At 44.0% G+C, this 25448-nt stretch overlaps 2 protein-coding genes and 1 non-coding gene across 11 annotated transcripts in view; all 3 read right to left on the reverse strand.

Annotated features, from left to right (window-relative positions):
* Positions 1 to 370: 370 nt before the first annotated feature.
* LOC106597692 (pleckstrin homology-like domain family A member 1) lies at positions 371 to 2579 on the reverse strand. Its single transcript, XM_014188849.3, has 2 exons — positions 1819 to 2579; positions 371 to 1076 (listed from the first exon to the last, which is right to left on the reverse strand). Exon 1 carries the CDS (start codon positions 2562 to 2564, stop codon positions 1845 to 1847), a length of 720 nt encoding a protein of 239 aa, XP_014044324.1. The 5' UTR covers positions 2565 to 2579; the 3' UTR covers positions 371 to 1076; positions 1819 to 1844.
* Positions 2580 to 7326: 4747 nt separating this feature from the next.
* The window catches only part of np1l1 (Nucleosome assembly protein 1-like 1), a 28076-nt gene continuing 9954 nt past the window's right edge, over positions 7327 to 25448 (reverse strand). For 2 of the 9 annotated variants that reach the window (XM_082963266.1, XM_082963267.1), the window contains exons 4-14: positions 22046 to 22148; positions 18507 to 18648; positions 16502 to 16594; positions 15404 to 15532; positions 14824 to 14895; positions 14558 to 14697; positions 12368 to 12533; positions 11995 to 12117; positions 11848 to 11880; positions 11242 to 11292; positions 7327 to 9203 (exon numbers count right to left, since the gene is read on the reverse strand). In XM_082963266.1, the coding sequence (XP_082819392.1) occupies positions 9165 to 9203; positions 11242 to 11292; positions 11848 to 11880; positions 11995 to 12117; positions 12368 to 12533; positions 14558 to 14697; positions 14824 to 14895; positions 15404 to 15532; positions 16502 to 16594; positions 18507 to 18648; positions 22046 to 22148 (1091 nt within the window). In that variant the 3' untranslated portion in view covers positions 7327 to 9164. Of the gene's footprint in view, positions 9204 to 10247; positions 10284 to 11241; positions 11293 to 11847; positions 11881 to 11994; positions 12118 to 12367; positions 12534 to 14557; positions 14698 to 14823; positions 14896 to 15403; positions 15533 to 16501; positions 16595 to 18506; positions 18649 to 22045; positions 22176 to 25448 lie in introns of all 9 variants that reach the window. The other 7 variants (XM_082963263.1, XM_082963264.1, XM_082963270.1 and 4 more) reach the window with 6 other exon arrangements.
* LOC123728340 (small nucleolar RNA SNORA14) lies at positions 14352 to 14481 on the reverse strand. The gene has a single exon (XR_006760226.1). It is a non-coding gene; the product is annotated as a small nucleolar RNA SNORA14 (small nucleolar RNA).

Genomic DNA, 25448 nt, shown 5'->3' on the forward strand with positions numbered 1-25448 from the left:
AACGTGAGGACAACGCTGACACACCTGGGGGTGGTGTGAGGGACAACCCAACAGTCTCAGCATAGCTTCCTCAGGAAAGATGGTGATGAATTTTTAGCCTAATGACTTGCTCTTGGCAAAACTGGTTGAAAATAAGTCCTTTCGGCCATTTTTGCCATTGAAATGATGTATTTTCAACCAGTTTTGCTCACTAGGATACCTTTCTTTCTATCAGTTGCCACTGAACAGGACTGCAGTTTCTAATCTAATCTGTACAGATTTAAGACTCCCAAAAGAATATGCAGTGTTGACTCATGTTGCTTCCTAAAGTCAAACCGTATTCCATAGTTGTAATGCAAATGTAACATGGGCGCCATATCTGGCACGAGGATAATTACAAAAAGTCAGATTTATGGAGAAATCAAACAAATAAAAGATTTGTCAACTTTTCCTTCATCATTGAAACATCCTGTCATTTTTACAGTCAACTACACTTGGCAGGAAAATGTAACTATAGCTATAAGTCTTTGGTTCAATAAAAGAATGAGGATGTGTATCATGGCATGTTTGTACAATAGGACGTGCTACTCACAACTTAAGAAATAATAGAAGTGAAAGGAAAGGACCATAGTACATCCTTAAAGGTGTAACACAATCAACCATCCCACTAGGATCACAACGATACTGAGGCTTATTTCCAACCATTTCAAAACATTATACTGTCCTACGGAATCTCCAAGCATAGCTTTCAGTTTCAACTCCAGCAACAACCACGTTGTACATTAGTCAATGACACTGTAAAGATAAAATATATATACACAATCTAATAAATATGGGATGGCAGAGAATCGCCCGTTAGAATACAGCTGTTTTCACTCGTGCTGTAGCAGAGGCCTAAGCTTTGTCCATCAGTGTCCATCTCTCTCAAATACAGAGTCGCTAATGAAAAATAGGACTTGGAAAAGATTGTGCTGCTGTTGTCGGGACCGAACAACAGTTAAATTAAGAGATGCTTTCTGCAGGGTGTGATGCTCCTTTTGTGAGGCCAGGAGATGCAGCCGGAGTCCATCGATGCCTCCTCTGAATGTCCAATTGACCTGCGGATACAATAAATTAGACCATCTCAGAGGTGGCAGTGCGTGACACGAGGAGAAGAGGAATCTCCGTAGGCTACACCTGAACATAAATAGCGTGGCTTTCTTGAGCTGCGTTTAAACACTCAGCCCTATTCTGATCTTTTGCCCAATTAATGGAAAAAGATGAGAATTGGTCTGCCTGTGTAAACGCAGCCCAATGGCTCCAAAGAATGTTGAGAAGACAGTGACAGCACTGGCAGTGTTTGAACCCTTACTCTAAAATTAATATAATATTAAACCATTTCATTAAATATTACTTATTTTTACGAACAATAAAGTGCCGATGGTAACTGGACCATAATATGCCTACCAATAATAATGAATAATAGCATAATAATAGTGAATAATACAACATTAAAACGTAATTAGGCAAAAAGTTAAGACCTATAACATTGCAGGCTCTCCTTGTTGGAATGGCCAATGTAGTGTATTTTTATGTAGGAGACAGTAATTTGAGGAGGCTACAAGCATCTGGAACAATGCATGCTTATTTAACAGCATCAAAGCTTCCCCTGCCGACATCGCCGCGCGTAAACCCATGTTTATGGGGTAGATGAGCCTCATATCCTGAGCCTTGGGTCAAATATCAAACGTTGCCGGGGAACGTATATCCAAGCAATTTCCCCGCAGAGGATTTCCACTTCTAAGGGGCTAAGTAGTAATTTGTAATCAAGCCTGCTAAGACCTCTCTCTGATGTCTTACCGCATGTCGAATGTCCAAGGCGCAGGTCACGCAACGTTTGGCGAGCTCCGAATAATTTTCTGTCCCGGGAGCTGAACAACGAGGAGCTGCTGTTTCTGTCTGGTCGACTTCACCGCCAGGATGGCCTGCCTATTTTTGTATTGCACCATCTGCAAAGTTATCTCGGCGTTCCAGCCCTCGTCCTGTGGACACCTGAAATCGATCTCCTTGCCCTCCGACATGACCACCGTGAAGTAGATGTATTTCCCTTTCCTCTCGACGCAGTCCACAGTTTTCATGTTGGAGAAGTGCAGCTCCTTGACTTTGCCAGTGTCTCCGCCGCCGTGGTGGTTGTAATGGTGCGGATGGTCGTGCTGCTTCGGCGGGTGAAGCAGAACCCCGTCCTCCGTGAGGACGCAGTGCTTCTTCTTCCACAGCTGCAGCAAACCGTCGCTTCGCTTCTCCAGAAGCCCCTCTTTCAGCACCTTGCCGCCGTTCTCCAGCATCTTGAGAAAACGCCCCAATTTCCTCAGCAAACGCAAACACTTCTTCTCCTTGCCCGTAGAGGTAAAGGCATCGGATGCTGAAATGGTCACTGCAGTGAGTGGGTTACTATGTGCTGTGGAACTCGTGGATGCGTGTGCAGGGTATTTGGTACTAGTCCGTCGGCAGCGGTCGCTGGAGTGACTGATACGCACAGTTTGATTGGGGTTTTCTCGAGCTTGTGGACCGCCCCCCGAGTGACATCCAGCGGAAAGAGGACTCATATGTCAGAGGGCCTCTCCAGCACAGTGCAGCGAGGATCAATGTTATATTGGAAATCAAATGGGCCTAGAACTCAAGGCGAGTGAATTTCTTGAGTCAAGTATACAATGCCTTCAGAAAGTTCTCACATCCCTAGACTTATTTGACATTTTGTGTTACAACCCGAATTCAAAATGGATGAAATTGTTATTTTTTTTCCTCACCCATCTCCACACAATACCCTATATTGACAAAGTGAAAACATGTTTTTAGAAATTTTAGCAAATGTATTGATATATTTATTAATAATGAAATACAGAAATACTGCATTTCCATAAGTATTCACACCCCTGAGTCAATACTTTTTAATGTAGAAGCACCTTCGGTGGCGATTCCAGATTTGAGTTGTCTTGGGTATGTCTGTACCAGATTTGCACATCTGGATTTGGGGATTTTCTCCCATTCTTCCTTGCAGATTTTCACAAGCTCTTAAACTAGATGGGGGGTGGCACTGAACAGCAATCTTCAAGTCTTTCCACAGATTTTCAATGGGATTCAAGTCTGTGCCACTCAAGGACTTTCACATTCTTGTTCTGAAGCCTTTCCAGCATTGCTTTGGCTGTGTGATTGGGGTCATTGTCCTGTTGGAACGTAAATCTTTGCCACAGTCTAAGGTGGTTTGAAGCAGGTTCTCATCAAGGATTTGCCTGAATTTGGCTCCATTCATTGTTCCCTCTATCCTTACCAGTCTCCCAGGCCCTGCCACTGAAAAGCATCCCCATAACATGATGCTGCCACCACCATGCTTCACAGTAGGGATGGTGTTAGAAGGGTAATGAGCTGTGTCTTGTTTTCTCTAGACATAGTGCTTTGCATTAGGCCAAAGAGTTTCATTTTTGTTTCATCTGACCACAATCTTTTTCCTTATTATCTCAGTCTTTCACATGCCTTTCTGCAAACTCCAGGCATGCTGTCATGTGCCTTTTTCTCATGAGTGGCTTCCGTCTGGCTAGTCTCCCAAAAAGCACAGATTGGTGAAGTGCTGTAGAGACTGTTGTCCTTCTGGCAGGTTCTCCCATCTCAGCTAAGGAACTCTGTCAGAATGGTCATTGGGTTTTTGGTCACCTCCCTGACCAAGGTCTTTCTTGCCCGGTTGCTCAGTTTGGTCGGACGGCCAGTCTGGGTAGTTCCATATTTTTTCAATTTCCTAATTATGGAGACCACTATGCTCTAAGAAACATTCAACACTCTAGAAATTGTTTTATACTCTTCCCCAGATATATTCCTCATCACAATTCTATCTCAGAGATCTACAGACAGTTCCTTGGACTTCATGGTATAGTTTCTGCTCTGATATGCACTGTCAATTGTGGGACCTTATATAGACAGGTGTGTTTCAAACTATTTAATTGGCCACAGGTGAACTCCAATCAAGTTGTAGTGACATCTCAAGGATGATCAAAGGAAATTGGATGCACCTGAGCTCAATTTAGTGTTATAGCAAAGGAGCGTGTATACTTATGTAAATTCAATATTTCTGTATTTAATTTTCAATACATTGGCAAAAATTTCTACAAACGTGTTTTCACTTTGTCATTATGGAATATTGTGTAGATGGGTGAGAGAGAAAAAACTATATAATCCACTTTGAATTCAGGCCAACAGGAAATGTGGAATAAATCAAGTGGTATGAATACTTTCTGAAGGCAGGAAGTAGCATAATGTATTTGTGACATGTTTCATACAACGTGTAGAATGCTTGGCTCTCACCTCTCCACGAGAATACAATCTGTAGAACGCTTGGCTCTCACCTCTCCACGAGAATATAATCTGTAGAACGCTTGGCTCTCACCTCTCCACTAGAATACAATCTGTAGAACGCTTGGCTCTCACCTCTCCACTAGAATACAATCTGTAGAACGCTTGGCTCTCACCTCTCCACTAGAATACAATCTGTAGAACGCTTGGCTCTCACCTCTCCACTAGAATACAATCTGTAGAACGCTTGGCTCTCACCTCTCCACTAGAATACAATCTGTAGAACGCTTGGCTCTCACCTCTCCACTAGAATACAATCTGTAGAACGCTTGGCTCTCACCTCTCCACTAGAATATAATCTGTAGAACGCTTGGCTCTCACCTCTCCATGAGAATACAATCTGTAGAACGCTTGGCTCTCACCTCTCCACTAGAATACAATCTGTAGAACGCTTGGCTCTCACCTCTCTATGAGAATACAATCTGTAGAACGCTTGGCTCTCACCTCTCCACTAGAATACAATCTGTAGAACGCTTGGCTCTCACCTCTCCACTAGAATACAATCTGTAGAACGCTTGGCTCTCACCTCTCCACTAGAATACAATCTGTAGAACGCTTGGCTCTCACCTCTCCACTAGAATACAATCTGTAGAACGCTTGGCTCTCACCTCTCCACTAGAATACAATCTGTAGAACGCTTGGCTCTCACCTCTCCACGAGAATATAATCTGTAGAACGCTTGGCTCTCACCTCTCCACTAGAATACAATCTGTAGAACGCTTGGCTCTCACCTCTCTACTAGAATACAATCTGTAGAACGCTTGGCTCTCACCTCTCTATGAGAATACAATCTGTAGAACGCTTGGCTCTCACCTCTCCACTAAAATACAATCTGTAGAACGCTTGGCTCTCACCTCTCCACTAGAATACAATCTGTAGAACGCTTGGCTCTCACCTCTCCACTAGAATACAATCTGTAGAACGCTTGGCTCTCACCTCTCCACTAGAATACAATCTGTAGAACGCTTGGCTCTCACCTCTCCACGAGAATATAATCTGTAGAACGCTTGGCTCTCACCTCTCCACTAGAATACAATCTGTAGAACGCTTGGCTCTCACCTCTCTACTAGAATACAATCTGTAGAACGCTTGGCTCTCACCTCTCTATGAGAATACAATCTGTAGAACGCTTGGCTCTCACCTCTCCACTAAAATACAATCTGTAGAACGCTTGGCTCTCACCTCTCCACTAGAATATAATCTGTAGAACGCTTGGCTCTCACCTCTCCACGAGAATACAATCTGTAGAACGCTTGGCTCTCACCTCTCCACTAGAATACAATCTGTAGAACGCTTGGCTCTCACCTCTCCACTAGAATACAATCTGTAGAACGCTTGGCTCTCACCTCTCTATGAGAATACAATCTGTAGAACGCTTGGCTCTCACCTCTCTATGAGAATACAATCTGTAGAACGCTTGGCTCTCACCTCTCCATGAGAATACAATGGGCACTTTCGTTGAGCTCTGTCATCTGGCCCTTCATTTCAGTGGTGAGACCGTAGACACTGTGTATATGTATATGTGCTGAACAAAAATATAAACACTAAATGTAGTGTTGGACCTATGTTTCATGAGCTGAAGTAAAAGAACCCAGAAATGTTCCATACTCACAAAAAGCTGATTTCTCTCAAATGTTGTGCACAAATTTGTTTATATCCCTGCTAGTGAACATTTCTCCTTTGCCAAGATAATAAATCCACCTGACCGGTGTAGCATATAAAGAAGCTGATTAAATACCATGATCATTATGCAGGTGCACCTTGTGCTGGGGACAATAAAAGGCCACCAAAATGTGCAGTTCTGTCACACAGCACACTGCCACAGATGCCTCAAGTTGAGGGAGCGTGCAATTGTCAAACAGAGCTGTTGCCAGAGAACTGAATGTCCATTTCTCTACCATAAGCCGCCTCTAAAGTCGTTTTAGAGAATTTAGCAGTACGTCCAACATTGTGTAACCACGCCAGCCCAGGACCTGCACATCCGGCTTCTTCACCTGCGGGATCATCTTAGGGAAGGGCGTGCTGAGGAGTATTTATGTCTGTAATAAATCACCTTTGTGGGGAAAACTTATTCTGATTTTCTGGGATTGGCCCGCCAGTGGGTGGTCCAATACCCCCCAGGCCCACCCATGGCTGCACCCCTGCCCAGTCATGTGAGATCCATAGATTAGGGCCTAATGACTATTTCAATTGACTGATCTCCTATGAACTGTAACTCAGTAAAATTGTTGTTTATATTTTTGTTCAATATACACACACACAGAGCGTATGAAACATTAACACCTGCTCTTTCCATGACAGACTGACCAGATGAAAGCTAGGATTCCTTATTGATGTCACTTAAATCAGTGTAGATTAAGGGGAGGACACAGGTAAAATTATTTTTATGCCTTGAGACTTTGTGTGTGGCATTGAGAGAAACTATTTAATTGCCTTTCAACGGGCTATGGTAGTAGGTCCCAGGCGCACTAGTTTGAGTGTCAAGAACTGCAACACTGCTGGGTTCTTCGCTCAACAGTTTCCAGTGTGTACCAACAGTCCACCACCCGAAGGACATCCAGCCAACTTGACAACTGTGTGAAGCATTGGAGTCAACATGGGCCAGCATCCCAGTGGAACGCTTGACACCTTAGTTTTCATTCCCTGACAAATTGAGGCTGTTCTGAGGGCGGGGTGTACCTCAATATTAGGACGTGTTGTTGGATATATACACAGAGCACTTCATTTCACTGTATACTGCACAGACCTCATTTTAGTACTCGGTCATTGTACTCATGTTCCATTTACCCTAGGTAACTTTTAATAGAGAACTTGTAAGAATCAGTCTACACAGCATCTACACCGTAGTCTGTACATATGCCAAATGAACTGGTCACCTCATTGAGCTACTCAAATGTTAGAGCTCAGTGTTTAAATATCAAGCAGCTCATGTTGAAGAGAAACTGCAGACAAGGAACAAACGCAAAACACATTTAACCAATTTATTCATGAATATACATACAGTTGAGTACATTTACTATTTTGAAGCATAGCATTTAGCTTTGACAACAGCTGCTCAAGGAGTCACAGACAGAATCCAGTCCTCCCGAGAACAGTCCAGACTTAATCTCCTACTGACTCCCTAGGAGCTCCGCTAGCGACAGCAGCACTCCCTAGGAGCTCCGCTAGCGACAGCAGCACTCCCTAGGAGCTCCGCTAGCGACAGCAGCACTCCCTAGGAGCTCCGCTAGCAACAGCAGCACTCCTTAGAGCTCCACTAGCGACAGCAGCACTCCCTAGAGCTCCACTAGCGACAGCAGCGAGGGCACCACTACAACATGACTGTTTCCACTAAAGGAAAAGGTGGGTGGGCTTAAGCTACTTTTTTCATTTTATTTCCATTCCCTGACTAAGTATTGCTCTTACATGCTTCAGTGTGACCTGCTGGGTGGGGTTGGCTACAGAGGGCGGTCGACAGACAGGACTCCTACCAGAATTCATCGCCACCTTTCCTTCACAGTGATAAATTAGCCCAACGCTCAGGGACCAGACGGGCACGATCTTAACCCCAAGAGTTACAAGGCTCAAAAGCCATGACCACATGCCAACATAAGCCTGAATTTGGTCATTTTCTTCCTCGGAAAGGAGCCTGTTCCAAACCTATTGCTATCAGAGAGTACACAAGTCAAGTGAGATTCCCAAATTAAAGGGTAATGCACTTGGGAGAATCATGTATTACAGGGAAATGTTTCATGGCGGAGGAGAAAACCCATAGGGCATCGTCAGGGCGCAGTATGACAAGGGCCGCCTCCAAAGTGCTGCGCACTTTGTTTTGCACAAAGGATACTGGACCGACAGCCAACCATGGAGGACACCACTGAGACATGACTAAGTAGTACAAAGTGCTATAGAAAAAGACAAGTCAACTGTAGGCCTAACAAGAGCCTGAAGCAGATGGGCATGGGGTGCCCCCTTCTGGCAAAACCTCGGAACTGTCCCTCGTCAAATCATCTGGAATGTTAAGGAGTGACTGGACAAGACCAAGCTGCGTGTTGGAGGAAAAACATTCCCTTAATGCAAATTAAAATTCAAAAAGAGCATTAAGTATTTAATAGAAACAAATAACTTAGACTCAGCTCATTAAATTTAGCAGCATGGTTGTTTAACAAATCAGACCATATAGTGGAGGTAATATTGATCCCAAGAGAGCATTCAAACATCCAATTCCTGTCAGTCAGCAAACTGGAATGTTTCAGATTAACAACTTGATTCAGCCCAAGTGGCCAATAACCACTTTCCCTGCTCTAAATGGCACACTTGACTGGCCAAATGTGCACAGCGATTCAAAGTTTTTCATTAGCCATGACTAAAAGCAGTGTTTTGCTCTGACCGTGCTCGAGGACCGCTAATACAAAGGCTTCCAACTCACAACCTAAACTGACGAGTAACTTTGGTAGCGCGAGGGAAAAGGAATAGGCTGGCTTTCTCGTCACCTGCCTCAATGCAGTCTAACCACAGCTGTTGTCCAAGAGCAATACAACAAAAACTTCACAAGAACCCAAACTAGTTTAGCAGTGAGAGAAACAAGATCATGCTTTCAGGAAGTTTGTGGCATTAACTATTTGTACAGGGGGGGGGGGGGGTCTAGTAAAATACTATGCATATCGAGCCACTGCTCACATTATATTAGGAGTTTTTTGTAACAAAAATCTTGAAACCCTTTATTTTTTATTTCTACCAAGAAAAATACAAAACATTATAAGGCGTAAGTAAGTGTTTTATTTGAGAAGCTGTTACAGTGCAGTTGATCCTCAAAGCCGCAGCCTTCACTGCTGCTTGCACTCGGCTGGGGGATTTGCGTCCTTCTGCAAGAGACCAAAAGAGAGGACGTTAGAGCCGAACTGAGAACCAAACACACACTAATCACCCTCACACACACACAGGTTTAGGCTTCAGACATTTTTCTATGGCTAATTGAGACAAACATTGACAGGGTATAGGGCAATGTAATCCTGGCACTGAGGCTAGAGATTTCTGAACAGTGACCCAATAACACTCCACACAATACTAGTATGTTCTTAAAGTGAATATTCAAATTATACATTTTAAAGGTTACTAACTACATTGAGAGCCTTCACTACTGCTGCATAGAACCTCCATACTGTAAATGCACTAACCCGTAGTGCTCATAACAGTGATTGGGGGGGGGGGGGGAGGTGCACCACTGATGTCATACAGACGCCATTCTTTCACAGGGGAGGAAAACTAATGAAATCTATTGGCAGCAATGCAGGGAGAGGGCCATAAACAGACCTACAGGGGTCAACAGCTCTCCAGGACAGAGGTGAAGCTGAACTTCAACTCAAGTCAAACTTTCACTTAGCCGTGCATTGATGTCAGTAGGAGACCAAGTGAAAATTTAACTGAAGTGGAAGTTTGGATTCACCCCACGCGGTCTTAAAAATTCAGGCATGTCCAATGGGAGAAAGACAACAAGCATCCTTCCAGATGTAGACTACAGTCTCTGGAGTACAAAAGTGAAGAATGACAGAATGAACAGAGTGATGGCTTAAGACTCGAAAACATAAAAATCCACAAAACAGGTGTGGCAAACGTTGATCTATTCTTCTCCAAACAAACATAAATATTGGTGTTACAAAATATTTTGTACAAAGACAAATAGGGTCAAATTGGAGAAAAGTTTAACTAGCTTCAACATACAGAAGAGAACACTCAAACGCAGCACCCACTACGGTTAAAAAGGGGAAAAAAGCCACTATGTTAGTTGTAAGTGCAGATGGAGGTGGAAGGGGGGGGTGCAAGGAGATTGAGGAATGGAGGTGTCAAAATGAAAAGGTGCAGGAGGGAGGCGGGGTGCGGTAAGCTGACAATTCACAAGCTGTACCTACCAGGAGAGGGTTATTTTCTACAGACATCACTTAAACCTAGTGAGGAAAAATTTAAAGAGTAGCTGACAAAAGGTGCCAAGTGATTGGAGATGAACATTAATGAATTAAAGGCAAAAAATAGGCAGAATACAGAATTCAAGAGGCTTTATACAGCAAAGAGAAGGAGTACTGTTCCCATTCGCCCAAACAAAACCAAATAAAGCTTTGGCATGCAGAGCTATGAAACAAAGTTAAAACCTGAATAGATTTAGTATCCGATTCCATTTTACATGCAGTCTCAGTTTAGCCAGGATGTAGAAACATGCTTTGAAAGCATTCCATTAAAAAGTGGAAAAAACATTCCATGACCAGACGCTCACAAAAGGGTATTTGATTAGGTTCTTGAAGTGATATTTTGAGACCGTTTAGAAATAATTCTCTTTACAATAACTCATTCTAGCGTTTTCCAGGACACAGAATGAGCCGAGTCCTGGACTAACACCTCGATCACACTGATAGTGGCACTGAGCAAAATGTTATTGTTATGTAGCATCATTTTGATGTGTGCAACTAAAGTTCCCCATTCACCTTCTGCTACCAGTTCTGTCAAGCCATCTAACATACGTTCCATAAATCCAACGTATATGCACCACACAGAACGCACTGCAACACAGTGCTGCAAGACAAATGCAGCGTTCCATTGGAAATACAATGTACTTTGGTGTACCAAAACGCAAATGTAGAATGCTTTATAGTCCAGGACCAGGCTTAATGTGTGTCTGGAAATCCAGCCCTTACACTAGAAGCAAGGTGACAGGGAAACGGTCGCGACGGCTGTGTGTTCTGATGCGGCGTTGGATGCAGTAGTATATAAACAGAAAAACAACATGGCGGCTGGTGTTCATGATGCATTTGGAGTAGCGGTACACATTCTATTCTGTATGTTGAAATCTGATATTTCTGATCATTGGTCTCACATCAGGTCATAACATCAACAGTAAGCTCTCCTACCCACCTTGGGGTCATAGTCAGGGTCATTCTCCTCCTCTCCCTCCTCCTCACCCTCCTAGGAGAACACAAGAAGAAACTGTTAAACACAGATAGACGCCAACTAGCTAAGGTCAATAACAGGACCGGGTCAGTGAGCGGCCATGGCTAAGGTCAATTACAGGACCGGGTCAGTGAGCGGCCATGGCTAAGGTCAATTACAGGACCGGGTCAGTGAGCGGCCATGGCTAAGGTCAATTACAGGACCGGGTCAGTGAGCGGCCATGGCTAAGGTCAATTACAGGACCGGGTCAGTGAGCGGCCATGGCTAAGGTCAATTACAGGACCGGGTCAGTGAGCGGCCATGGCTAAGGTCAATTACAGGACCGGGTCAGTGAGCAGCCATGGCTAAGGTCAATTACAGGACCGGGTCAGTGAGCGGCCATGGCTAAGGTCAATTACAGGACCGGGTCAGTGAGCGGCCATGGCTAAGGTGAATTACAGGACCGGGTCAGTGAGCGGCCATGGCTAAGGTGAATTACAGGACCGGGTCAGTGAGCGGCCATGGCTAAGGTCAATTACAGGACCGGGTCAGTGAGGACCAGGTGAAGAGACCTAGCTAGCAAGGCCTTACCTCGTCATCAGCCTCCTCTCCCTCCTCATCGTACTGCAACAAGAGGGGACACCAGTGTTAGGGGAACACATGTGAAGGCCAGTGGCTTGGTTCAGAGGTCTAGGACAGAGATGAGGCCATTACACACAGGCTGTGGTGGGTACTCACATCATCATCGTCATCCTCGATAGCCTCCCCCGTGAAGTACAGCACAGCCCTGGGGACGATACGCTCGCGGATGAAGTGGCCGATCTCAAAGTCTGCGGCGAGGACAGCCTCAGAGTCCTCGTCCTGGAGGGCAAGAGTCACCAGCACGTCAGTTATGAGACTCACCAACTTTAATAGAAAGACCACACTGCACCAGTGGTTGAATTGGAACACACTCAAAATGTTCTACTGCTTGAGTTCCAGCACCTTATAGAATTTTGGCAAAATGATATTGCATAAAGAGAAATATTGAGTTGCAGCAACAAAAATAAATACCTGCACTCACTTCAGTCCACTTCAAGCACTGCACTAGACAACGGAAAGCATTACTTACCAGATCTCCACTTTCAGGGACATCAGGCGGGGTGAAGAAGTTGAAAAAGGAGTCGTTGGGGACTGTCTTGGTGACTGTCCTGACTGTGCCACGCCCCTTGTGCTTCTGCTTCTTCTTGATAGTCTTCAGGGTGATGTTCTTGCCCTTCGTCCAGTCGATCGTACAACTGCGGGGCGAGAGCGGTGGACACCAGGGTTACCAGGAGACCAGACACAGGACTAAACACACCAACCAATGACTAGAGTGTAGATGTTGCTTTGAACCCTAAAGGTTAAGATAAGCCAAAGGTTTTTAATAGAACCCCATCAACATGGTGCATTGTTAAAAAGGACCACTACTTTTATCAAACCGGACATATCGTTGCATTCCTCACCCATGTCTTAGTGTTAAGACGGTAGTCTGTTGGAACTGACCAAACAAGCAGACAACAGATAAGGGTGCATAAACCCGATTAACTTAAAAGGAGATCATTTTTAATAAACTCTAGCTACTGACATGACCCTTAACCTGTTGGGGCTAGGGGGCAGTATTTGCACGGCTGGATAAAAAAAATGTACCCGATTTAATCTGGTTACTAATCCTACCCAGTAACTAGAATATGCATATACTTATTATATATGGATAGAAAACACCCTACATTTTCTAAAACTGTTTGAATGGTGTCTGAGTATAACAGAACTCATTTGGCAGGCAAAACCCTGAGACATTTTCTGACAGGAAGTGGATACCTGATGTGCTGTATTACCTTTAAACCTATCCCATTGAAAAACACAGGGGCTGAGGAATATTTTGGCACTTCCTATTGCTTCCACTAGATGTCACCAGCCTTTACAAAGTGTTTTGAGTCTTCTGGAGGGAGATCTGACCGAACAAGAGCCATGGAACGATGATGGCCCATTAGACACCTGGCGCGCGAGTTCATGTTGGGTACCCTCGTTCCAATACGTTATAAAAGAGAATGCATTCGTCCACCTTGAATATTATTCATGTTCTGGTTAAAAAAGGCCCTAATGATTTATGCTATACAACGTTTGACATGTTTGAACGAACGTAAATATATTTTTTCCCCTCGTTCATGAAGTGAAGTCCGGCGGGCTTAGATCATGTGCTAACAAGACGGAGATTTTTGGACATAAATGAGCTTTTTTGAACAAAACTACATTCGTTATGGACCTGTGATACCTGGAAGTGACATCTGATGAAGAGAATCAAAGGTAATGGATTATTTACATAGTATTTTCGATTTTAGATCTCCCCAACATGACGGCTGGTCTGTATCGCAACGCGTATTTTTCTGGGCGCAGTGCTCAGATTATTGCAAAGTGTGATTTCCCAGTAAGGTTATTTTTAAATCTGGCAAGTTGATTGCGTTCAAGAGATGTAAATCTATAATTCTTTAAATGACAATATAATATTTTACCAATGTTTTCTAATTTTAATTATTTAATTTGTGGTGCTGACTTGACTGCCGGTTATTGGAGGGAAACGATTTCCTCAACATCAATGCCATAGTAAAACGCTGTTTTTGGATATAAATATGAACTTGATAGAACTAAAAATGCATGCATTGTCTAACATAATGTCCTAGGAGTGTCATCCGATGGAGATTGTAAAAGGTTAGTGCATCATTTTAGCTGGTTTTATGGTTTTGGTGACCCTGTCTTTGAATTGACAAAACATTACACACAACTCTTGTAAATGTACTGTCCTAACATACTCTAAATTTATGCTTTCGCCGTAAAACCTTTTTGAAATTGTAAAACGTGGTTAGATTAAGGAGATGTTTATCTTTCAAAGGGTGTAAAATAGTTGTATGTTTGAAAAATTTGAATTTTGACATTTATTTGAATTCAAATTTGCCGCTCTTGAAATGCACCTGCTGTTGATGGAGTGCACCACGGGTGGGACGCTTGCGTCCCACCTAGCCCATAGAGGTTAACCCCTCCCCCCTCAGGAAAGAAACGACAATGTTAATGCCTGCAATGACTGTCCCAGAGCTGAAATAACCAAGAGACATGGACAGGACTCTCAGCTTTGGATCTCTAGTTTGATCTAGCATCCTTCCTTGTCCCAGAGGCTACGATTAGCAACTAGGGGGTTTACTAAGGATGCACCATAGGATGAAGAATCCTAATTGAATAGGATCTCTATGGGACAACACAAGGAGCAGTTTGATGCAGCACGTCTTACCCTGTGCAGCCCATGATCTCAGGCCCGTCGAAGGAGAAGGGGTCGTTCTCGTCAGGCTCAGACCTCATCTTGTAGGTTTTTGTCAACAAAGTGTTTGTGAAGAACTCATTGGGCTCAAAGTAGAATTCTAAAGAGAAGCTCTGGAGAGAAAAAGAGCAAGAAAGAGTTGAATATTGGGAGCACCCAAGATTCATTGGCTTTCAATACATTGATAGAACGTCTAGTAGTGACTTGCATCAGCAGAGCAGTGCGGTGCACAGACCTACCATGGGCTGGCCAGGGTCTGAGAATTTGACTTTGATATCTTGTAAGTGCTTGAGGATGGGTTCATCATGTTCCTGTAAAACACATGAATAGCAGCTTGAACATTGGTATGGTATCTAGACAGAAACACCTTACCGTTGTACTGGTCTTTCTGGCACCAACACCCACTTGTCTTTTCTAACTAGCACCGATTTAGCCGACAGCTGCTTTATTGAGGAACGTTTTACTTCCAATAGCTGTGATCGTCTCACCTACCTCAAATACACTGACTAAGTCACTCTGATAAGAGTGCCAATTAAAATCAGTGATTCCAAACTCCAGCCCCCCCAAACAGCACCTTCTTGCTGTAGCCTGGAACAAAGTCACCTGCTTCACTGAGGGCTTGTCCAGGACCACAACAGTGTGCTGTATGTATACACCATTTATTTTTAGGGGTGAAATTGCCTCATCAAGCCTGTAGGTGGTGATGAAGCCTCATCTTTAGGGAGCAGCAGCTGTCTGCTGACCTACTTTCCTCTGCTGCTCTCCTCTCTTCTCCTGCTGACAGTCCTCCACTCCCTCCCCAACATGCTGCCCGCCTACCTGCAGCATGTCGCTAAGCAGGTCGACGTTCTTGAAAACCGTTAGCCAGAACTCGGGAATGCCTTTGGGGTCCTCCTTCTCCTCATCCTTCTTCTCCTCTTCCACCTTGGCCTTCTCCTTCATCTCCTCCTGGAAGATAAGCAAATAAGGGATTTTATGCACCATTTCACTGATGCATATAAACAGAACAGGTACATGAGTCCCTGGTTAAACCTCTAAATAGTCAATATATAAAATACATCTAGCACATCCACCATTACAGGAACCAAAACAGTCAGAAACGTCAATCATGGGTACACCCTCCTGGCCCTGTCATCATGACCAGACACTAGAGGTCCCCAGGTTAAATTAATAAGACCTGCTGTGGCACCAGACAGTAGAGGTCCCCAGGTTAGATTAATAAAACCTGCTGTAGCACCAGACAGTAGAGGTCCCCAGGTTAGATTAATAAGACCTGCTGTGGCACCAGACAGTAGAGGTCCCCAGGTTAGATTAATAAGACCTGCTGTAGCACCAGACACTAGAGGTCCCCAGGTTAGATTAATAAAACCTGCTGTAGCACCAGACAGTAGAGGTCCCCAGGTTAGATTAATAAGACCTGCTGTAGCACCAGACAGTAGAAGTCCCCAGGTTAAATTAATAAGACCTGCTGTGGCACCAGACAGTAGAGGTCCCCAGGTTAGATTAATAAAACCTGCTGTGGCACCAGACAGTAGAGGTCCCCAGGTTAGATTAATAAGACCTGCTGTGGCACCAGACAGTAGAGGTCCCCAGGTTAGATTAATAAGACCTGCTGTGGCACCAGACAGTAGAGGTCCCCAGGTTAGATTAATAAGACCTGCTGTGGCACCAGACAGTAGAGGTCCCCAGGTTAAATTAATAAGACCTGCTGTGGCACCAGACAGTAGAGGTCCCCAGGTTAGATTAATAAGACCTGCTGTGGCACCAGACACTAGAGGTCCCCAGGTTAGATTAATAAGACCTGCTGTGTCACCAGACAGTAGAGGTCCCCAGGTTAGATTAATAAGACCTGCTGTAGCACCAGACAGCGGAGATCCCCAGGTTAGATAAGACATGCAGGCATGGAGTCACCTGTACCTGCTTACTTACTGTCAACTCTTCCTCCTCATCAGCCTTCCACTCACACTCCTCCTCTGTGGGCTCATAGGCTGCTTTAACTATGTCGCTTCGCTGGAGGGAGAGAGGGGGAGGAAAACAGTCAGTCCCTGTAAAGCCAACAGCCAGGAGGACAGAGCAAAACATTTAACAAAAAGCCGAGGAAAGTCATCTGTTTAAACTAAGATAATGGACTAGCGGCTGAGGTGCCAAGACAGCGCACTATTTACGCAAGACAGCAGTTTGGCCAGGCCGTCTGCATGTGTGAGCATCCCAGCTTGACCCCACCCCATTTTCTCAGCTCCATCTGCATCCCTGCAACAGGCTGCAGCTCTTTTGTCAGAGGATTCTGCTAAATCCCCAGTCCGCTCCAAAGAGGAGACTGTGGGCAAAAGCTACAGTCTGTCAGCATTGGATAAGCAGCAGCTGTAGCAGGAACTACACATGGGCATAGTGACTGATCAACACTAGATTGAGAATACTGGGGTGTATTCATTAACTTCTTTGGGATAGGGGGCGGTATTTTGACGTCCGGATGAAAAGCGTGCCCGAAGTAAACTGCCAGTTACTCAGGCCCAGAAGCTAGGATATGTATATAATTGGTAGATTTACATTTTAGTCATTTAGCAGACGCTCTTATCCAGAGCGACTTAAAGTAGTGAATGCATACATTTCATACATTTGTTTTTTCCCCCGTACTGGTCCCCCGTGGGAATCGAACCCACAACCCTGGCGTTGCAAACACCATGCTCTACCAACTGAGCCACACGGGACCGATTCGGATAGAAAACACTCCAAAGTCTAAAACTGTTAAAATAATGTCTGTGTATAACAGAACTGAAATGGCAGGCGAAACCCAGAGGACAAACAATCCCCAAAAAATTATCAGCATACCACTGGGTCTCCATACCACTGATTAGGTGGCACTTTTAAAATAAGGCGAAATCATCCGATTGCAGTTCCTAGGGCTTCCACGAGACGTCAGTCTTTAGAAAGAGTTTCAGGCTGGTTTTTGGAAAAATGAGAGAGATGTAGTTTTTCAAAGTGGCTCCCATTTTGGCTGTAGTGTTTCCAAGCACATGGCCGAGAGCGTGCGTTCTTTTTGTTTATCTCCGGTAAAGACAATGATTCTCCATCTTAAATTGTATAGTTTATTTGCATATTAGGGTACCTAAGGTTTGATTATAAACGTTGATTGACTTGTTTGGATAAGTTTATTGGTTATGTTTGGGATTCATTTTGAAGGAGGGAAACCAAGTGGATTATTGACTGAAGCGCGCTAGCTAAACTTAGTTTTTTTATAGATATGAAGGATATTATCGAACAAAATTACCATTTGTAATGTAACTGGGACCTTTTGGAGTGCCAACAGAAGATCTTCAAAGCTAAGGCATATATTATATCGCTATTTCTGACTTTCGTGCCGCAACTTCCTGGTTGAAAATGATTTGTTATGCATTTGTGTGCTGGGCGCTGTCCTCAGATAATCACATGGTTTGCTTTCGCCGTAAAGCCTTTTTGAAATCTGACACGGCAGCTGGATTAACAACAAGTTAAGCTTTATTTTGATGTATTGCACTTGTGATTTCATGAAAGTTTAATATTTATAGTAATTTAATTTGAATTTCGCGCTGCGCAATTTCACCGGATGTTGACCAGATCCGCAAGAAGTTAATAAGAACAATTTGGTGGGTGCTTACATTTGTCCTATTTCACAAGTGAATTAATATACTTGTGAATTGGAAATTGTGTTCTTTGGATGTCCCACCCACGGACTCAGGTCACAGCAAATAACTTTTTGGACACACGGGGTGAAACAGGGAGGAACCTACCTGGATTTGGCCAAAATGAAGTGGCTCATTTTGCTAAGGTGTGCACCAATGAAAACAACCCATGCACAAAGTGCCCAGTCAAATGCAGCATAGTTATAAGGTACAACGAATGGGAGATCATATTGATACAAGGAACATAACTGGGGTGTTCCTACCTTGTCAAAGAGGGGTTGGTAGAGAGCGGCGTACTTTCTCTCCAGTTCATGGACCTCTTCGTAGAACTTGGCCTCAATGTGGGCGCATTTCACTTGTAGGTTCTTTAGAGCATTGACCCGTCTCTTCACTACCTTTGGTAAGCTGGACGGGGAGAGAAAAACGTCAGAATTCCACACGGTGAAAGAGTACATCTTGACTGTCCCCAAAGATGGTGGTATATATAACAAGATACTGGAGCCTCCGCTCTGACAATGGGAATAAACGTCCAACACTTACGCATGCAGACGGACGCTTTTATGCAGAGCAACACAGTGCCAGTGAGAATGACTGCAGGACCTTTTACCCTCCACTAGGAATTGAACCATTGGACCAGGAAGTGGAGGACTACTTCCATTAACATTGAGAAAAACTAACAACGTTTGGTCACCTCAGCCAAGCCCCTCCAGCACAGCACCCCACTGAGGGGACGCTAGGAGATCTGAAGTACTGGCATCCAATGACAGGAAAAAACATTAAAAAAAGGGACCAGAACCACATTAACACAGCTTGGCCAAGAAGTCACATTTCTCTAAGAAACTTCAACTTAAAACAAGCTCTGGGGCAGTATGTACCAAGCATCTCAGAAGAGTGCTAATTCAGGATCACATTTAATAAAACAACAAGTACAGGGTTGACCTGATCCTAGATCAGCACTCTTACAGAGACGCTTGATATCAGGTCATTGTAACTCAACCACAGATGTTTGTGATCATTGAACACTAGGACAGAGTAGGGGGGGGGCACCTACACATCCACTAGGACAGAGCAGGGGGGGGGGGGGGGCGCACCTACACAACCACTAGGACAGAGCGGGGGGGCTCCTACACAACCACTAAGACGAGGGGGGGCTCCCACACAAAAAAATGTAAAAGGTGCAGAAGTGCGCACACATCACAGCCACACACTCCAATGGTGAGGGCACAATTAATCTGTTGAGGCGAGAAATACCACAGCCACTTCCATTAATCAAGATGGCAGAATTCGATGCTGCAATGCTTTGGTACGACGTTGGGCCAAGAAACCCATGCCAAGAACAGTTTGACTCATTTTTAAACAGCATGTTTCTAAACAGACTTTAGGATGTCCACCCACTCTTTCCTGAGTGGGTGAAAACATGCTTTGGTGGTGATAAGATGTCCCTTACATTATAAAATACATTGTACCAAGTCAAATTATTCTTCATGTTCTGAATCCTTGTGTGGGGTCTTTCTACAACATATCATTATATTCAGAAAGTCAGGTGTGGAAAGCGTTCCACAGGGATGCTGGCCCATATTGATGCCAATGCTTCACAGTCATCAAGTTGGTTGGATGTCTTTTAGGTGGTGGACCATTACTGGTACACAAATGGTGTGAAAAACCCAGCAGCGTTGCAGTTCTTGACGAACCGGTGCACCTGGCACCTACCATACCCCGTTCAAAAGCACTTAAATCTTTTGTCTTGCCCATTTCGCCTCTGAATGGCACACAATCTATGTCTCTATTGTACCAAGGCTTAAAAATCCTTCTTTAAATTGTCTCCTCCCCTTCATCTACACTGATTGAAGTGGATGAAACAAGTGACATCAATAAGGGATCATAGCTTTCACCTCATCAGGCTGTCATGGAAAGCGCAGGTGTTCTTCGTTTTGTACACTCAGTGCTCTGTTGACACTTCAGTGATGTGTGTATATATATATATTTTTTGCCTTCTAAAAAAAAGAGTAACTTAAAATAAGAGTATACTAAAATACTACATGTCATGTCTCAACATCCATCTTACCTCTTGTTTTATGTCCTGTGGATTTGAGAAGATGGCGAGTTCAATGGGAAAGTGAGCCTGTCAGGTATTCAGTAGCCTTAATTCTTACACAGCTGACAAAGCAATTTAACCATTTTACCCCCGGGCTTCCATTGATTTAGTCACCCTAATTCTGGCCACCCTATAAACTAACATAACTTGAACGGGTTATGATTGACAAGGTTTGGACCACAATTAACATTTTACCCATTGGTCAAAAAGTGAGTTTTTGATTGTACACCCTACAGATTGGTTTCATCCTTCATCATATGACGCGAGTGGAATGGTGGAAGGAGGGAGCCATAATACCATCTGCATTGGGTCAGATCAGGGGTATGCGTCAAAGCGTCTGAGTAAGAGTGCTGATTTAGGATCAGTTTTGCCTTTTTTATAAGGAATAAGAATACATGGACAGGGAGACCTGATCCTAGACCAGCAACGCTACTCAGAGAATAATACATAGGGCCTCGGTTCATTTTTTACATTTTAGTCATTTAGCAGACGCTCTTATCCAGAGCGACTTACAGTAGTGAATGCATACATTTTCTTCCGTACTGGTCCCCCGTGGGAATTGAACCCACAACCCTGGCGCTGCAAACACCATGCTCTACCAACTGAGCCACACGGGACCACAGATGGTTCACAGATGCGGAGACTGCTTTTAAACACGTTTCACTGCAACACCAAATCAAGAGGTGCACAACTGGGTCCAGAACGCCTAGTGCCTAGGCATCATGTCTTTGAGTGCCATAGCTCTTCAGTGAAGTCATTGGCCAAGGAGTCAACTCCAACTCACCATGGCCAAATCATTTGCATATTGAAGGACACCCCAGCAGAGCAGACCTAGAGCACTACAGTTATGGGACATTGCTTTAAAGGGGAATGCAGCAGCTTCTCATCACTGTAGCAGTGGCCTTGCTTGAATACTGTAACTAGGCAACCTTCCTTGAGGAAATCCCTGAATGAAAAGCATTACCTTCACATACCCAATCACGCACAGATTGGTCCTCTCATCCTTGAGGTAATCACCTGAGGATGAACTTTTAGAGGATTATTTTGTCAACCTATACTATAAATAGTAGCTGAGCTTTTGGTCAGTCGACCTTAAGAGCAACGGAGTGTGCAGAAATGTTCAGTTTTCCCTCTAGCACCTTCAAAATCGGTTTTGGGTGTAGGTTAGATTCAGCCTATCAACCTAAACTACCAATACTCATTTTCCACCGACATGTCAGAGGGGTGCACCAGCGAATTGAGGATAGAACCAGAAGACAAGGAACATCCTGGCACCGAAGACATCTCTCCATAACAAACATACACGGGTACAGGGAGAAAGCGTGCATGCCAAGAATGGAGGTTTTGAAAGTATTATATATAAATAAATAACAAGACCACTACCTTAGTGAGAAGAACTTCTGTTGGAGCCTTAACATCTAAAGCAGGGCTGCATAACTAGGCTAGTCCCCCAGAGCTGCAGAGTGGGACAGAGTCAGGCTATGGCCAGTCGCAGGAACACTGAGGAAATCGTAGATGCATTCAGCCACTGTCCGTCACGTCAAGTCAACTATTTTGGACGAGTACATACAGGACCTAAAACAGAGTGGATGTTCTGATGGACCAACTGTTGTCCATCCAACTGACTTCCCCCATAGAAAAAGGATTGTCTCGATCCAGAATCTGTACGGCTGTAGCCTCAGTGTCTCTCCTGGTTGGGGTTCTCACCTCTCCATGTATCCTGACGGCGAGCCCACCAGGCCATCCAACCTCTCCTGCAACGCGGCCAGAATCTGTGGGTTCTGCATCATCTGCACGGTGAGCTGACGAGCTGAGGGGAGACGGACAAAGCCAGGCACTACCGTCAGACACAGACAACCATTCATAGCATCAGACACCATACGGACAGATACAGAGACAGAAGAAAGGGAGTTCTGCATAAGAAATTCTAGGGCGGGCTACTCCAAATATTTTCAGGTCAACTAAGGACAGACAAAGTTACAAAAAAATCGAAATCTAATAAAGGGTTGGGTTGTTGGTCAACTGATTGCTCCCTTTGCTTGTCTCCTTTCCTTCATCTTCACTGATCTGACAGTATTGAACAGGTGGAAGAACGCTACTGCCAAAACGCTGCCACCCATCAAGCCTCTTCAGATTGGTGCAGACGAATGAGAGGAAACAAGGAAAGGAAGTCACTTCACACTATTGACACAGAGCCCTGTGTTTCCTCCACAGAACATGACAGACTAGGATGCAATGTTCCTGGAGAGCGACCAGGGAATCCGCAAATGGTATACTGCTCCCCTGCCTCGCTGAAGTTTCTTCCAACACTGAACCAGTTCCAAAATAATGACATTTCTATCCGAGTAAGACGGCGATAGAAATGTGCTTAGTGCTCAACAGTCAGTTGGTCAGACTGTCCCAGCCTCTGCTTGAAGACAGGTTGGACTAGAGCCCATAGAGGGAGCATTAGAATCAGTCTTCCCTTCCACCAAACTTATTCCTAAAAGCTGTTACAGAGACATTTCCAAAGCGGAGAACAAACGCTTTGCCCATGGGACGAGGCAGAGGGCTGCTGCATAATTTACAGTCAGCAGGTATACTCTGCCTGCCTTGATTTACCTACGCCACGCTTAAACTCCTTACACCTTGGATTTGAGGGCCCTGCTGTGCCTGTCCCAACAAAAAAAAAACGATTCCCTAAAGTGCTTTACTGTTGAGCAGGGTCTATAGTCAAAAGTAATGCACTGTAGAGGGAATAGGGTGCCGTTAACCTGTTGGGGATAGGGGGCAGTATTTGCACGGCCGGATAAAAAACGTACCCGATTTAATCTGGTTACTACTCCTGCCCAGTAACTAGAATATGCATATAATTGTTTGATTTGGATAGAAAATACCCTAAAGTTTCTAAAACTGTTTGAATGGTGTCTGTGAGTATAACAGAACTCATATGGCAGGCCAAAACCTGAGAAGATTCCAAACAGGAAGCGCTCTCTCTGACTATTTCTTGGCCTTCTTGATCATCTCTAAACAAAACAGGGGATCTCTGGCATAACGTGACATTTTCTAACGCTCTCAGAAGGCGCCAGAACGATGAATGGTGGCTTTGCAGGCCATGGCTGAAAAACATTAGCGCATTTGGATAGTGGTCGATCTGAGGACAATGAGACTGGAGGTGCGTGCACGAGCCGACACCATGTTTACTTTCTCTCTCTTTGAACGAAAACAACGACTAGCATAAAAATTGATTTTAAACAGCGGTTGACATGCTTCCAAGTACGGTAATGGAATAATTTTTTTTGTCACGAAACGCGTCGGGCGCGTCACCCTGGTTTACCCTTCGGATTATAACTATGGATTATTTGGAACCAAACCAACATTTGTTATTGAAGTAGAAGTCCTGGGAGTGCATTCTGACGAAGAACAGCAAAGGTAATCAAACTTTTCTAATAGTAAATCGGAGTTTGGTGAGTACCACACTTGGTGGGTGTCAAAATAGCTAGCCTGTGATGGCCGGGCTATCTACTCAGAATATTGCAAAATGTGCTTTCACCGAAAAGCTATTTTAAAATCGGACATAGCGAGTGCATAGAGGAGTTCTGTATCTACAATTCTTAAAATAATTGCTATGTTTTTTGTGAACGTTTATCGTGAGTAATTTAGTAAATTCACCGGCAGTGTTCGGTGGGAATGCTAGTCACATGCTAATGTAAAAAGCTGGTTTTTGATATAAATATGAACTTGATTGAACAAAACATGCATGTATTGTATAACATAATGTCCTAGGATTGTCATCTGATGAAGATCAAAGGTTAGTGCTGCATTTAGCTGTGGTTTGGGTTTATGTGACATTATATGCTAGCTTGAAAAATGGGTGTCTGATTATTTCTGGCTGGGTACTCTGCTGACATAATCTAATGTTTTGCTTTCGTTGTAAAGCCTTTTTGAAATCGGACAGTGTGGTTAGATTAACCTGTTAAGGCTAGGGGGCAGTATTGACACGGCTGGATAAAAAACATACCCGATTTAATCTGGTTAGCACTCCTACCCAGTAACTAGAATATGCATATACTTATTACATATGGATAGAAAACACCCTAAATTTTCTAAAACTGTTTGAATGGTGTCTGTGAGTATAACAGAACTCAAATGGCAGGTCAAAACCTGAGAGATTCCTTTACAGGAAGTGGCCTGTCTGACCATTTCTTGAACTTCTTTTCCATCTCTATCTTTTACTAAGGATCTCTGCTCTAACGTGACACTTCCCACGTCGTCCATAGGCGCTCAGAGCCCGGGAAAAAACAGAATGTCGTCATTCCAGCCCCAGGCTGAAACACATTATCGCCTTTCTCAAGTGGCCGATCAAGGGACACTGGGCTTATGCGCGTGACCCCGACCGCCCCCGCCTTTGGGATTTTTTCCTCTGTTTGCCGAAAAGGAGATTCCCTGTCGGAATATTATCGCTTTTCTACGAGAAAAATGTCGTAAAAATTGATTTTAAACAGCGGTTGACATGCTTCGAAGTACGGTAATGGAATATTTAGAATTTTATTGTCACGAATTGCGCCATGCGCGCGACACTTCTTTACCATTTCGGATAGTGTCTGGAACGCACGAACAAAACGCCGCTATTCGGATATAACGATGGATTATTTTGGACCAAACCAACAATTTGTTATTGAAGTAGCAGTCCTGGGTGTGCATTCTGACGAAGACAACAAAAGGTAATCAAACTTTTATAATAGTAAATATGATTATGGTGAGTGCTAAACTTGCCGGGTGTCTAAATAGCGAGCCCGTGATGCCTGGGCTATGTACTTAGAATATTGCAAAATGTGCTTTCACCAAAAAGCTATTTTAAAATCGGACATATCGAGTGCATAGAGGAGGTCTGTATCTATAATTCTTAAAATAATTGTTATGCTTTTTGTGAACGTTTATCGTGAGTAATTTAGTAAAATGTTAGCGAATTCCCCGGAAGTTTGCGGGGGGTATGCTAGTTCTGAACGTCACATGCTAATGTAAAAAGCTGGTTTTTGATATAAATATGAACTTGATTGAACAAAACATGCATGTATTGTATAACATAATGTCCTAGGGTTGTCATCTGATGAAGATCATCAAAGGTGAG

The sequence above is a fragment of the Salmo salar genome, chromosome 17 (assembly GCF_965601325.2).
Source record: "Salmo salar chromosome 17, fSalSal1, whole genome shotgun sequence".
NCBI classification, from domain to species: domain Eukaryota; kingdom Metazoa; phylum Chordata; class Actinopteri; order Salmoniformes; family Salmonidae; genus Salmo; species Salmo salar.